We start from the raw sequence: 14,329 nt of genomic DNA, 5'->3' as shown, positions 1-14,329 counted from the left end.
TGTTTGTAAAACATGCATGCCCCCCATATGGGCTGTCAGTTGTAGTGGCAGCCATTGTGTGAATATGTTTTTTGTCACTGTGACCTTGACCTTTGACCTAGTGACTTGAAAATCAATAGGGGTCATCTGCGAGTCATGATCAATGTACCTATGAAGTTTCATGATCCTAGGCGTAAGCTTTCTTGAGTTATCATCCAAAAAACATTTTACTGTGTCAAGTCACCGTAACCTTTGACCTAGTGACCTGAAAGTCAATAGGGGTCATCTGCGAGTCAAGATCAATGTACCTATGAAGTTTCATGATCCTAGGCGTAAGCGTTCTTGAGTTATCATCCGGAAACCATTTTTCTAAGTTGAGTCATCTTGACCTTTGACCTAGTGACCTGAAATCAATAGGGGTCATCTGCGAGTCATGATCAATGTACCTATGAAGTTTCATGATCCTAGGCCTAAGCGTTCTTGAGTTATCATCCGTAAACCATCTGGTGGACGGACGGACCGACATGTTCAAAACAATATACCCCCTCTTCTTCGAAGGGGGGCATAGTAAGGTTTAAACTCTTCCTGCTTGTGGCAAACAAGGAACATTTTCAGTTCTTGGGAACATCTTCATTTAACTAAAAGAAAATGCACAGTGTTAACTATGTTTTAATACCAATTTGTTTCCCATTCAAAACCAGTCTTTGAAATAACCCAATCCTTCAACAAAATCCTTTTTGGGCAAGTTATGATTTGTGCTGGTACAGGTTTGGAAGCAACTCTGGGATCCCAGTTTGGAATCAAGTTACATGTACTTGTAAATGAAATGGGCAAATAATTCCAACTAACAAGTGTTCATACTTTAGAAAATGTATTTCATTCAATAAAATGACAATTTATTATTGAACAGGTACACAAGATAATGACAGAATAAACATTATGTAAAATTAAATCACAGATCAATACCAGATACAACAAGGGCTGTTTGTAAAACATGCATGCCCCCCCATATGGGCTGTCAGTTGTAGTGGCAGCCATTGTGTAAATACGCTTTTTGTCACTGTGACCTTGACCTTTGACCTAGTGACCTGAAAAGCAATAGGGGTAATCTGCCAGTCATGATCAATGTACCTATACAGTTTCATGATCCTAGGCCTAATTATTTTTGAGTTATAATCCGGAAACCATTTTACTGTTTCGAGTAACTTTGACCTAGTGACCTGAAAATCAATAGGGGTCATCTGCCAGTCATGATCAATGTACCTATGAAGTTTCATGATCCTTGGCATAAGCATTCTTGAGTTATCATCTGGAAACCATTTTACTGTTTCTAGTCACTGTGACCTTTACCTTTGACCTAGTGACCTTAAAATCAATAGGGGTCATCTGCGCGTCATAATCAATCTACCTATAAAGTTTCATGATCCTAGGAATAAGCGTTCTTCAGGTATCATTTGGAAACCATTTTACTATTTTGGGTCACCGTGAACTTGACCTTTGACCTAGTTACCTCAAAATCGATAGGGGTCATCTGCGAGTCATGATCAATGTACCTATGAAGTTTCATGATCCTAGGCATAAGCGTTCTTGAGTTATCATCCGGAAACCATTTTACTATTTCGGGTCACCATCACCTTGACCTTTGACCAAGTGACCTAAAAATCAATAGGGGTCATCTGCGAGTCATGATCAATGTACCTATGAAGTTTCATGATCGTAGCCATTAGCGTTCTTGAGTTATCATCCGGAAACCATTTTACTATTTCAGGTCACCGTGACCTTGACCTTTGATATAGTGACTTGAAAATCAATAGGGGTCAACTGCGAGTCATGATCAATCTACCTTTCAAGTTTCATGATCCTATGCATAAGCGTTCTTGAGTTATCATCTGGAAACCATTTTACTATTTTGGTCACTGTGACCTTGACCTTTGACCTAGTGACCTGAAGATCAATAGGGGTCATCTGCGAGTCATGATCAATGTGCCTATGAAGTTTGATGATCCTAGGCCTAAGCATTCTTGAGTTATCATCCGGAAACCATTTGACTATTTCGAGTCACCGTGACCTTGACCTTTGACCTGAAAATCAATAGGGGTCATCTGCCAGTCATGATCAATGTACCTATGAAGTTTCATGATCCTAGGCGTAAGCATTCTTGAGTTATCATCCGGAAACCATTTTACTATTTCGAGTCACCGTGACCTTGACCTTTGACCTAGTGACCTGAAAATCAATAGGGGTCATCTGCACGTCATAATCAATCTACCTATAAAGTTTCATGATCCTAGGAATAAGCGTTCTTCAGTTATCATTTGGAAACCATTTTACTATTTTGAATCACCGTGAACTTGACCTTTGACCTAGTTACCTCAAAATCGATAGGGGTCATCTGCGAGTCATGATCAATGCACCTATGAAGTTTCATGATCCTAGGCATAAGCGTTCTTGAGTTATCATCCGGAAACCATTTTACTATTTCGGGTCACCATCACCTTGACCTTTGACCAAGTGACCTAAAAATCAATAGGGGTCATCTGCGAGTCATGATCAATGTACCTATGAAGTTTCATGATCGTAGCCATTAGCGTTCTTGAGTAATCATCCGGAAACCATTTTACTATTTCAGGTCACCGTGACCTTGACCTTTGATATAGTGACTTGAAAATCAATAGGGGTCAACTGCAAGTCATGATCAATCTACCTTTCAAGTTTCATGATCCTATGCATAAGCGTTCTTGAGTTATCATCCGGAAACCATTTTACTATTTCGGGTCACCATGACCTTGACCTTTGACCTAGTGACCTGAAAATCAATAGGGGTCATCTGCGAGTCATGATCAATGTACCTATGAAGTTTGATGATCCTAGGCCTAAAATTCTTGAGTAATCATCCGGAAACCATTTTACTATTTCGGGTCACCGTGACCTTGGACCTTGTGACCTCAAAATCAATAGGGGTCATATGCAAGTCATGATCAATGTACCTATGAAGTTTCATGATCCTAGGCCCAAGCGTTCTTGAGTTATCATCCGGAAACCACCTGGTGGACGGACCGACAGACCGACTGACAGACCGACCGACATGTGCAAAGCAAAATACCCCCTCTTCTTTGAAGGGGGCATAAATATTACGAACTTTTCAAGTGGATCCAGAAAAGTGTGACCGACTGACGGACTGACGGAAAGAGCGCAAACCACAAGTCCCCTCCGGTAAAACCGGTAGGGGACAATAAATATTGGGAAAGCCGTTGTTTGAGTCTAAATTTATATTGTAATAATTGCAAGAGGTCACACAATGCTTACTTGTTTCAATATGCAGCTGTGGCACTGAAAGGCTTACAGCAAAATACCATACATACACTGGCAACATTAACTTTGTCATAGTATCCAACAACAACTGCCTTAAAGTCGCTTTTGAAAAAAAATTCAGAACATTTTTGCATACATAATGTGTCACATAAAACATACCACGATAATAAGTAAATAAATAAGCCCACAACATACAATGGCTGTCTGTTAAGATACATGTATCTCCGCAATGGTCTTATAGTGTAAGACTGTTCCCAAACTAAGTTAGAAAATTGTTCAAAACTGTAAACAATTTTTTTTACGCTTCATGTGATGTTTATTTAAGTTAACATGATAACATTTCAAAATGAGTAAAGTACATGGGTATAGTGAACATTTTCCAAATCATAGTCACATAAATTGCAACATTTCACTTCCCTGCATCGAGCCTATTGTATCCAAGCTGTATGAGAAATTAGTCAACCATCTTCGACTGAAACACAAAAGTATGTATATAGTAAACATGTCTAAAATAACTCATATGGAAATATTAAAGGTATCTATATAGGAAATCTATTTAAATAATATTAAAAATAGACATATTTATACACCTATATATAAGTTAACACCAATTTCAATATTTATACAGAAATAGTTCAGTATGTTATTGATTGTAAAATTTTAATAGTGACAATAGAAGAAAAACTGGACAGGGTGAACCTGGAAATATCACCGAATAAGAGTAAAATATTGATCTTTAAAATATCTATTTTTTCATTACTCCAATAGAAATATTTTAAACCAGTCTGGAAACAACATTCTATGTTTTCAAGAAAACAACAGCACAAAAACAAATAGTTTAACTATTGTGATCATGGAATGATACCAGTAACATTATGGAGGCATTTTCTTAACATAAGTGTTGCATTTACAATATGTGTATACATGTACAATGTAGTGCTTTTACTACCTTACACCCAGATGTATGTTTTTACACTCAATTTCCCTATAAATCATCACAAGCAACTCCCATACCGGACATGTTTAAACATATATATTTTATACCTAGTATATAAAATATTAAAGAAAATACAGGTAGGGAAAGATCTAGAGCAAACTAGCTGGGTGCTGAACCCTGCTCCTTATTGCCCTTCTAGACTGGTCAATACAAAGTGAAACAAACAATGTGTCTATCTTATGTAATTAAATATAGTCTTTGCAAAATGTAATTGCTAATATAATGCAATTATCTACTTTAAGTTGTCGAAGACCTACTTTTAGCCAAAATAACTTTTGTGTATTGCTCCAAAATATTGAAACATTATAAGGGACAAAATTGTCACAATACCAGGTTTTCAGTTGAAAAAAGTCTGATAAAGGGAGACAATTCAAAATGTGTATTGTTAACCCCCTTGTGTAAAATTGACCTTGATTTCAATTAGAAAACAAGGGCTGTTTGTAAAACATGCATGCCCCCCATATGGGCTGTCAGTTGTAGTGGAATCCATTGTGTGAATACGTTTTTTGTCACTGTGACCTTGACCTTTGACCTAGTGACCTGAAAATCAATAGGGGTCATCTGTCAGTCATCATCAATGTACCTATGAAGTTTCATGATCCTAGGCCTAATTATTCTTGAGTTATCATCCGGAAACCATCTGGTGGATGGACCGACCGACAGACCGACCGTCATGTGCAAAACAATATACCCCCTCTTCTTTGAAGGGGGGCAAAAAAAAGTCTGATAAAGAGAGACATGGTTGTTTCAAAATCAATCTATTTTTAGTTGTGGCGACCAGTTGACCTTGGAGATATTGGCATAATTCTCTCGTGCGACACACCGTCCAATATTGGTGAACAAATGTGACAAATGATTTTAAAATGTCACAATGCATGACATAGTAATGGCCCAGACAAGCTCATTTATGGCCATTTTTGACCTTCAAACTCAAATTGTGATTTTGACCTTGGAGATATCGACGTGATTCTTTCGCGCGACTAAACGTCTTATGATGATGAACAAATTTGTCAAATTATTTTAAAATCTCACAATGAATCACAAAGTAATGGCCCGGACAAGTTCATTTATGGCCATTTTTGACCTTCAAACTCAAATTGTGACCTTGACCTTGGAGATATCGACGTAATTCTTTCGCGGGACACACTGTCTAATGGTGGTGAACAAATGTGCCAAATTATTTTTAAATCTGACAATGAACGACAAAGTTATGGCCCGGACAAGCTCATTTATGGCCAATTTTGACCTTCAAACTCAAATTGTGACCTTGACCTTGGAGATATCGATGTAATTCTTTTGCGCGACACACCGTCTAATGATGGTGAACAAATGTGCCAAATGATTTTAAAATCTGACCATGAACGACATAGTTATGGCCTGGACAAGCTTGTTCCGCCTGCCAGCCTGCCCACCTGCCAGCCCGCCCGCCGACATTCACCAATCTAATAACCAGTTTTTTTCTTCGAAAAACCTGGTTTAAAAACAACAACAGATTTTCCCCAATAATAACTTACTCTAAATGTTTGGACAGTTGCATTTTTTCTGAATTCAACTTATAAGTGTTCATGTAATATATGTGTTTTACAACCTGATTTACTTTGTTGTCAAAATATGATCTTGGAAAAATCTTTTTGAAACAACCTCAATCAAACACAATCAAAGAGTTTGTACCAGTCTCATGAACTACTGTGAAACCATTTATATTCATCAGCATGAAATTTCTTCATTTTAAAAACAAGACTATTTCGTCAGCACTTGAATTCTCCAATTTCTGATTTCAGAAAAAAAAATTAATACAATAAATAGCGGTTTCTCAGTTGCGACAAATCGTGGTGAGGAAAAGGGAAGACACTTGGGAGTCCCGTTTGTCACATGCCAATTAAATAGTCTTTTGTTATCAGGTGATAGTAATGGGCCCTTATTATTGTATGACAAGTTATTTGTTATGATTAGCTGATAAGCGGTACAGAATAACCGTTAACTAGTGTTTGAAACAACAAAGCTGATTGCCAATTAGTCAACACCATTGAAAAACATAATACACACAATGGGTAATAAAGTTGTTAATAATTAGCACTAACCATTACTATTCTACCTAAACAAAGTCAAAGCATTCGATACAGCTTAACTGCATCTGCATTTTACAGCAATATAACGTGTCAGTTAAGTACACTGTGTAATGTGCTCCCCTTTGTGTCAAAACAGTATTTATATTGTCTACGAAACAACCACAGTATGTATGCGTGAATTACATTGGATTTTAATGTCTCATGACTACTTAATTCAATCTTAATTTTGTTTAAACATTTGACATAATTATTTGTTAGGATCTCAAATTCGTCACTCGGTCCACTGACGAAATAGACTAAAATTAAGGCCTGACAAATAATAATGGTTTCACAGTATATCATATCACACTAGGGGCTTGCCTTCTGGTTTGATATGTAATACAACAAACCACATAACTGATACATACTCTTGGAACAGTAAACAAGCGTATTATTTACAATACATTTATAGCTGCATACAGATACAACAAGAGCTGTCACCATAGGTTGACTTATGCCCCCTATAAACGCTTGATAGAAGTTATGAGCTTTTTTCGAAACCTAAACGCAGATTTCGAAACCTAAACACGGACCCTTAGTTCAAGGTCAAGGTCACAGGGGTCAAAATTTTTGTGCGTATGGAAAGGTCTTGTCCATATACACATGCATACCAAAAATGAAGGTTATATCTTAAGGGACATAGAAGTAATGAGCATTTTTCAAAACCTAAACGCAGATTTTGAAACCTAACAAGGACCCTAAGTTCAACGTCAAGGTCACAGGGGTCATCATTTTTGTGCGTATGGAAAGGCCTTGTCCATATACACATGCATACCAAATATGAAGGTTATATCTCAAGGGACATAGAAGTTATGAGCATTTTTCAAAACCTAAACACAGATTTCGAAACCTAAACGCGGACCCTGAGTTCAACGTCAAGAACACAGGGGTAAAAATTTGTGTGCGTATGGAAAAGCCTTGTCCATATACACATGCATACCAAATATGAAGGTTGCATCTCAAGGGACATAGAAGTTATGAGCATTTTTCAAAACCTAAATGCAAAGTGTGACGGAAAGACAGACAGACAGACGGACAGACAGTCCGATCACTATATGCCCTCCTACCAGGGGCATAAAAAACTAGTTTTTACAGCATTACCTCCATAACAGACACATTTAAATACTTGTACATGAAGAATTAGCTTCATTCCAAATGCATTTTAATACTAGTATTAATAGCATAACTCCCTTGCTTGCTAGTTTTAAATATTTCCATTTATATTGATACCAACAACCCTCAAATAAAATCAACCTCCACCTTAATTTTAACCCATTTATGCCTAGTGGACTCTCTCGTTGTTCTTAATTGGATCAATTAATTTACAAAATTAGGGATGTCAAGTATGTTAATTTCTATATTTAGAATATTTCTTACAGAAATTCCTTTAAGCAAACAGCGCAGACCCTGATGAGACGCCGCATCATGCCAAGGCCTTTTTTTCTAGACACTAGGTATAAATGGGTTAAGTGCAAGAACGCAAATGTTATACGCAGGGGAGTGATGCTGATACCACCATGCAACGTTTGGATCAAAAAGTTGTGGGTATGAATAACCATACAGCTGGGATATACACATTATATACAAAATAGGTTAATGCCACTGATGTAAACCTTTGGCAAAAACATAGTTATAATACCTATAATTTCATCTACTTTCAATATGTGTTTCATTCGTCATTTGTTTAGCCTCAGCATGAGAATTGATTTCGGAGTTTACAATAGCATCCATTGCCTTTTGGATTGCCTCAGTAACCATGTCTACAATAAGGAGTTGAATGACGCTAGTAACTTAACAATACGAACACAAACATTTAGTTAAATACCTCTGTAAAGGCGCAAAGTTCATAAATGCATATTCTTTTTAAATAAATTCTAAATTCATGTATATTTTTAATTCCAAATTTGTTTGGATTGTGTTTTTCCTTCCTTTGAAGCTGATGCATCAAGATAGACCAATACAATCATGCATATTTGACATTCACCTGCAATGTGTGGTACATTAAGATTCACATTAGTCACCACAAACATACAGATTAAATCTGTTACTCAAGATTTATCTAACAGTGTTTCCCCTGTTAGTTCAAACAAATTGGTACAGTGGTAGTCAGCTCGTACCTTCAGTATTTTTCACAGCAGAGTCATCCCCCTTATTAACACCAACAGCATCAGCTACTACTGGATTGTGATGCGAGGCAAATACTTCTGACAAATCTGAAACACAAATTATCAAGCTGTGATGTCAGTCTTTTAAAGTTTCTGTCAAGTTAGATATTCGTGAATTAAATAAATCAGTTTCAATTATGATTACATGCAAAGTCTATATTTTGTACAATCAGTATTTTACATATTAATATTGTACCTCATATAAATAAGTTTTTAATTATCTCTACGACAGGTAAAGGTCCATAGAGTGTGATAGAGGCAACAAAAAGTAAAAGGACCAAATGAATCACTTGACCAACCAGATTACACAACTTAGTAGTGCACTACTTAGTGTTTTATTGTAAGTCACTGTCGACACTTATTAAAAATTATTTGCAACAAGACAGAACAAGAGACAGATATATTTGATAATTTCCCCCCAAAAATATTTTGAACTTGAAGTGGTGATCATGCTTTGGTACCAGCGTGATTGACTCGTATCTTCTAGACGTCTTGATGAACTTTTTATGAAAATCCTTCAATTGATATACCGGTAGGCAGAATGAAGCAGATACAAAAAGAATGAAGGCTTCACTATTATACTTTTAAGAATGACCATTACCTAGAACCAGTGTGACAGATCTATGCATTTAACACATCATTTACATTACCTTAACATCGTAGCCTAATTTCTTGAGGATTTTGATATACATGTATTTAGCAGACAATAACAATTGATGCTTCAATTGTGACCTTGAGTCATCATCAACTATTCATGTTTTGATAGGCAAAGTGCAGATAGAGCATGTTACCTTCAACAATCTGGTGATAGGCAAAGTGGACATAGAGCATGTTACCTTCAACAATCTGGTAATAGGCAAAGTGCAGATAGAGCATGTTACCTTCAACAATCTGGTGATAGGCAAAGTGGACATAGAGCATGTTACCTTCAACAAACTGGTGATAGGCAAAGTGGAGATAGAGCATGTTACCTTCAACAATCTGGTGATAGGCAAAGTGGAGATAGAGCATGTTACCTTCAACAATCTGGTGATAGGCAAAGTGGAGACAGAGCATGTTACCTTAAACAATCTGGTGATATGCAAAGTGGAGATAGAGCATGTTACCTTCAACAATCTGGTGATATGCAAAGTGGAGATAGAGCATGTTACCTTCAACAATCTGGTGTTAGGCAAAGTGGAGATAGAGCATATTACCTTCAACAATCTGGTGATAGGCAAAGTGGAGATAGAGCATGTTACCTTCAACAATCTGGTGATAGGCAAAGTGGAGATAGAGCATGTTACCTTCAACAATCTGGTGATAGGCAAAGTGGAGATAGAGCATGTTACCTTCAACAATCTGGTGTTAGGCAAAGTGGAGATAGAGCATGTTACCTTCAACAATCTGGTGATTTCTGATTGGTAAGCGGCTGGCACTGACATGAGCAGTAACTGACAAAGTAAAGCACTGCAATATCATATTTTAAAACAATATGTTAATCAAATTATATATTGACTGCAATCTGGTGTTAGGCAAAGTGGAGATAGAGCATATTACCTTCAACAATCTGGTGATAGGCAAAGTGGAGATAGAGCATGTTACCTTCAACAATCTGGTGATATGCAAAGTGGAAATAGAGCATGTTACCTTCAACAATCTGGTGATAGGCTAAGTGGAGATAGAGCATGTTACCTTCAACAATCTGGTGATAGGCAAAGTGGAGATAGAGCATGTTACCTTCAACAATCTGGTGATAGGCAAAGTGGAGATAGAGCATGTTACCTTCAACAATCTGGTGATAGGCAAAGTGCAGATAGAGCATGTTACCTTCAACAATCTGGTGATAGCAGGGGTGTCAATTGTCCCAAATTTGAAATCCGGAAAATTAAGCCGAGAGTCTGAGGCCGTAGGAGGGCCCAACCCCCCGAGCCCTAGCTTATTGTTCTTTTTTTATAGTCTTTCTAGGTGCATTTTCTGGTGAGTACAATGCGAAATATTATAAACCAAACCATCTGTAACAACGCATGTGTATTTGTCATTCTTAACAAATGATATTAAGAACTTCAAAATTAAATTAAAATGGACAAACCATACCGTATCCGAAAACGACTGTCCGAAAACATGTCCCGATACATCATTTGCAAATGAAATAAAATATGCATATCGTTTGCCTGCAGAAAATGTAAACCAGTAACCAGTAACCAAGCAAATACGCAGTCAATATATAATTTGATTAACATATTGTTTTAAAATATGATATTGCAGTGCTTTACTTTGTCAGTTACTGCTCATGTCAGTGCCAGCCGCTTACCAATCAGAAATCAATAAATAAATCGGTACCAAGCGCAAATGTCCGGAATGCCGACGATGCTATAACAATATTCGTTCTGAAATGATCCCGCACTATAAGAATTTTGTCCCTACCCCCACCCCCCTTAAACAAACTCATTGGATTTACATTCACCACAAAATCAACCCTGGACGGCTCAAATCCGGATTTCCGGAATAATCCGAAAATTGACACGCCTGGATAGGCAAAGTGCAGATAGAGCATGTTACCTTCAACAATCTGGTGATATGCAAAGTGGAGATAGAGCATGTTACCTTCAACAATCTGGTGATAGGCAAAGTGGACATAGAGCACGTTACCTTCAACAATCTGGTGATATGCAAAGTGGAGATAGAGCATGTTACCTTCAACAATCTGGTGATATGCAAAGTGGAGATAGAGAATGTTACCTTCAACAATCTGGTGATATGCAAAGTGGAGATAGAGCATGTTACCTTCAACAATCTGGTGATAGGCAAAGTGGAGATAGAGAATGTTACCTTCAACAATCTGGTGATATGCAAAGTGGACATAGAGCACGTTACCTTCAACAATCTGGTGATAGGCAAAGTGGAGATAGAGCATGTTACCTTCAACAATCTGGTGATATGCAAAGTGGACATAGAGCATGTTACCTTCAACAATCTGGTGTTAGGCAAAGTGGACATAGAGCATGTTACCTTAAACAATCTGGTGTTAGGCAAAGTGCAGATAGAGCATGTTACCTTCAACAATCTGGTGTTAGGAAAAGTGCAGATAGAGCATGTTACCTTCAACAATCTGGTGATAGGCAGAGTGGAGATAGAGCATGTTACCTTCAACAATCTGGTGATATGCAAAGTGGAGATAGAGAATGTTACCTTCAACAATCTGGTGATATGCAAAGTGGAGATAGAGCATGTTACCTTCAACAATCTGGTGATATGCAAAGTGGAGATAGAGCATGTTACCTTCAACAATCTGGTGATATGCCAAGTGGACATAGAGCATGTTACCTTCAACAATCTGGTGTTAGGCAAAGTGGAGATAGAGCATGTTACCTTCAACAATCTGGTGATATGCCAAGTGGACATAGAGAATGTTACCTTCAACAATCTGGTGATAGGCAAAGTGCAGATAGAGCATGTTACCTTCAACAATCTTGTGATATGCAAAGTGCAGATAGAGCATGTTACCTTCAACAATCTGGTGATAGGCAAAGTGGACATAGAGCATGTTACCTTCAACAATCTGGTGTTAGGCAAAGTGGAGATAGAGCATGTTACCTTCAACAATCTGGTGATATGCAAAGTGGAGATAGAGAATGTTACCTTCAACAATCTGGTGATAGGCAAAGTGGACATAGAGCATGTTACCTTCAACAATCTGGCGATATGCAAAGTGGAGATAGAGCATGTTACCTATAACAATCTGGTGATATGCAAAGTGCAGATAGAGCACGTTACCTTCAACAATCTGGTGATAGGCAAAGTGGACATAGAGCATGTCACCTTCAACAATCTGGTGATATGCAAAGTGGAGATAGAGCATGTTACCTTCAACAATCTGGTGATAGGCAAAGTGGAGATAGAGCATGTTACCTTCAACAATCTGGTGATAGGCAAAGTGCAGATAGAGCAGAAAGAGCAGGTTGAGAGCTGCCACTGCACCACACACAATCATCCTCTGAGTCTGTCCGTGTGTGCGAGACAGCACTATGGAGACCTGCAAGCATAACATTATTGAATAAGAATTTTTGGATGAGAGGGATAATTACTTAACTATGTTTTAAGTACATGAAGTAAAGGCAACAATAGTTTAATATTTCGAAGGCTACATTTTCACCTCTTATTCTACGAGACATATTCATGATAACCACCCATCAAGTCCTTGGTAAGAAGGATATGTTAAACAAGAGCTGTCACCATAGGATGACTTATGCCCCCTATAAACACTTGGTAGAAGTTATGAGCTTTTTTCGAAACCTAAACGCAGATTTCGAAACCTAAACGCAGACTCTAAGTTGAAGATCAAGGTCACAGGGGTCAAAATTTGTGTGCGTATGGAAAGGCCTTGTCCATATACACATGCATGCCAAATATGAAATTGCTATCTGAAGCGACATAGAAGTTATGAGCATTTTTCGAAATCTAAACGCAAAGTGTGACGGACAGACGGACGGACAGTCCGATCACTATATGCCCTCCTTTGGGGGCATAAAAATGTCTTAGAATATCAAAATAAATCAGAAAGCCACAGAAACTAGAGAGCGGACACCATGCTAAATCCATGTAATGCACTAAGTGACCCTGTGACCTAGTTTTTGACCCGGCATGACCCATATTCGAACTTGACCTAGATATTGTCTTGATACAACTTCTGACCAAGTTTGGTAAAGATCAGATGAAAACTACTTCAATTAGAGAGCGGACACCATGCTTAATCCTTGAAATGCACTAAGTGACCCCATGACCTAGTTTTTGACCCGGCATGACCCACATTCGAACTTGACCTAGATATTGTCTTGATACAACTTCTGACCAAGTTTGGTAAAGATCAGATGAAAACAACTTCAATTAGAGAGCAGACACCATGCTAAATCCTTGAAATGCACTAAGTGACCCCGTGACCTAGTTTTGACCCGGCATGACCCATATTTGAACTTGACCTTGATATTGTCTAGATACAACTTCTGACCAAGTTTGGTAAAGATCGGATGAAAACTATTTGAATTAGAGAGCAGACACGAAAAGTGTGAAAGACTGACAGACAGTGCGAAAACTATATACCCCCTTTTCTTCGAAAGGGGGCATAAAAATAATAAAATGTCATTAAAATGTTATTGTTTTATGAATAATTAGACTTTCTCAGACTGACATTACACATGTCTTTAGAAATAAACTGTATCAAGAGTAATGTTTTACCAGTAACTATTTCATCCAATTGTGATCTATGACAAGCTGTTTAGGTAGAGTAGTAATGCTATTTGCAAACATAGTCAAACATAACAGACAATTACAAAATGAAACAAGAGTAACTCATTCACGAGATAACCATTATTTACAATCAATACAAAGGAAGACAAACCATTCTAAGGGAGGACAGTCCTCCAACGACTGCCCACAGGGCATAGAAGAACAGATGGTCATGGGACGTATGGATGATGGTGCCCAGAAATATCACAACACAGTGACCTCCAAGACCATAGCCCTGAAACACACAACTTACCGGTCATCTACAGGTGTTCTCATAGATTACAGATGACACAGTTTTATAGTTTTATTTTCATTAGGTAAACACAATTTCTGTTTGGTCTATTCATTAAATGGACATTGTTCAAAGTCTTGTTATTATTTCAGTATTTCAATCATTTTAAACTAACTGAAATATGTTGATGGAAAGTAGATGAGTGTTTTTTTCTTTCCCATAAATTAAGCATTTAAAGTGTATAAAAATGAATTTATTCTATCAGTGCTCA

The 14,329-nt window shown here is 37.6% G+C and overlaps 1 protein-coding gene across 11 annotated transcripts in view; it reads right to left on the bottom strand.

Moving 5' to 3' along the window:
• Positions 1-833: 833 nt before the first annotated feature.
• LOC127841604 (protein YIPF3-like) overlaps positions 834-14,329 on the bottom strand; it is a 25,699-nt gene continuing 12,203 nt past the window's right edge. The window contains exons 7-12 of one of the 11 annotated variants that reach the window (XM_052370546.1): positions 13,939-14,061; positions 12,408-12,576; positions 11,958-12,002; positions 8,514-8,609; positions 8,036-8,156; positions 834-3,763 (exon numbers count right to left, since the gene is read on the bottom strand). In XM_052370546.1, coding sequence (XP_052226506.1) covers positions 8,044-8,156; positions 8,514-8,609; positions 11,958-12,002; positions 12,408-12,576; positions 13,939-14,061 — 546 coding nt within the window. In that variant the 3' untranslated portion in view covers positions 834-3,763; positions 8,036-8,043. Of the gene's footprint in view, positions 3,764-8,035; positions 8,157-8,513; positions 8,610-9,532; positions 9,578-10,235; positions 10,371-11,957; positions 12,003-12,407; positions 12,577-13,938; positions 14,062-14,329 lie in introns of all 11 variants that reach the window. The other 10 variants (XM_052370535.1, XM_052370533.1, XM_052370557.1 and 7 more) reach the window with 10 other exon arrangements.

Source organism: Dreissena polymorpha, chromosome 1, assembly GCF_020536995.1.
Source record: "Dreissena polymorpha isolate Duluth1 chromosome 1, UMN_Dpol_1.0, whole genome shotgun sequence".
NCBI classification, from domain to species: Eukaryota; Metazoa; Mollusca; class Bivalvia; order Myida; family Dreissenidae; genus Dreissena; species Dreissena polymorpha.
Note: the sequence above shows the minus strand (reverse complement) of the source record. Positions and strands in the feature narration are given on the sequence as shown.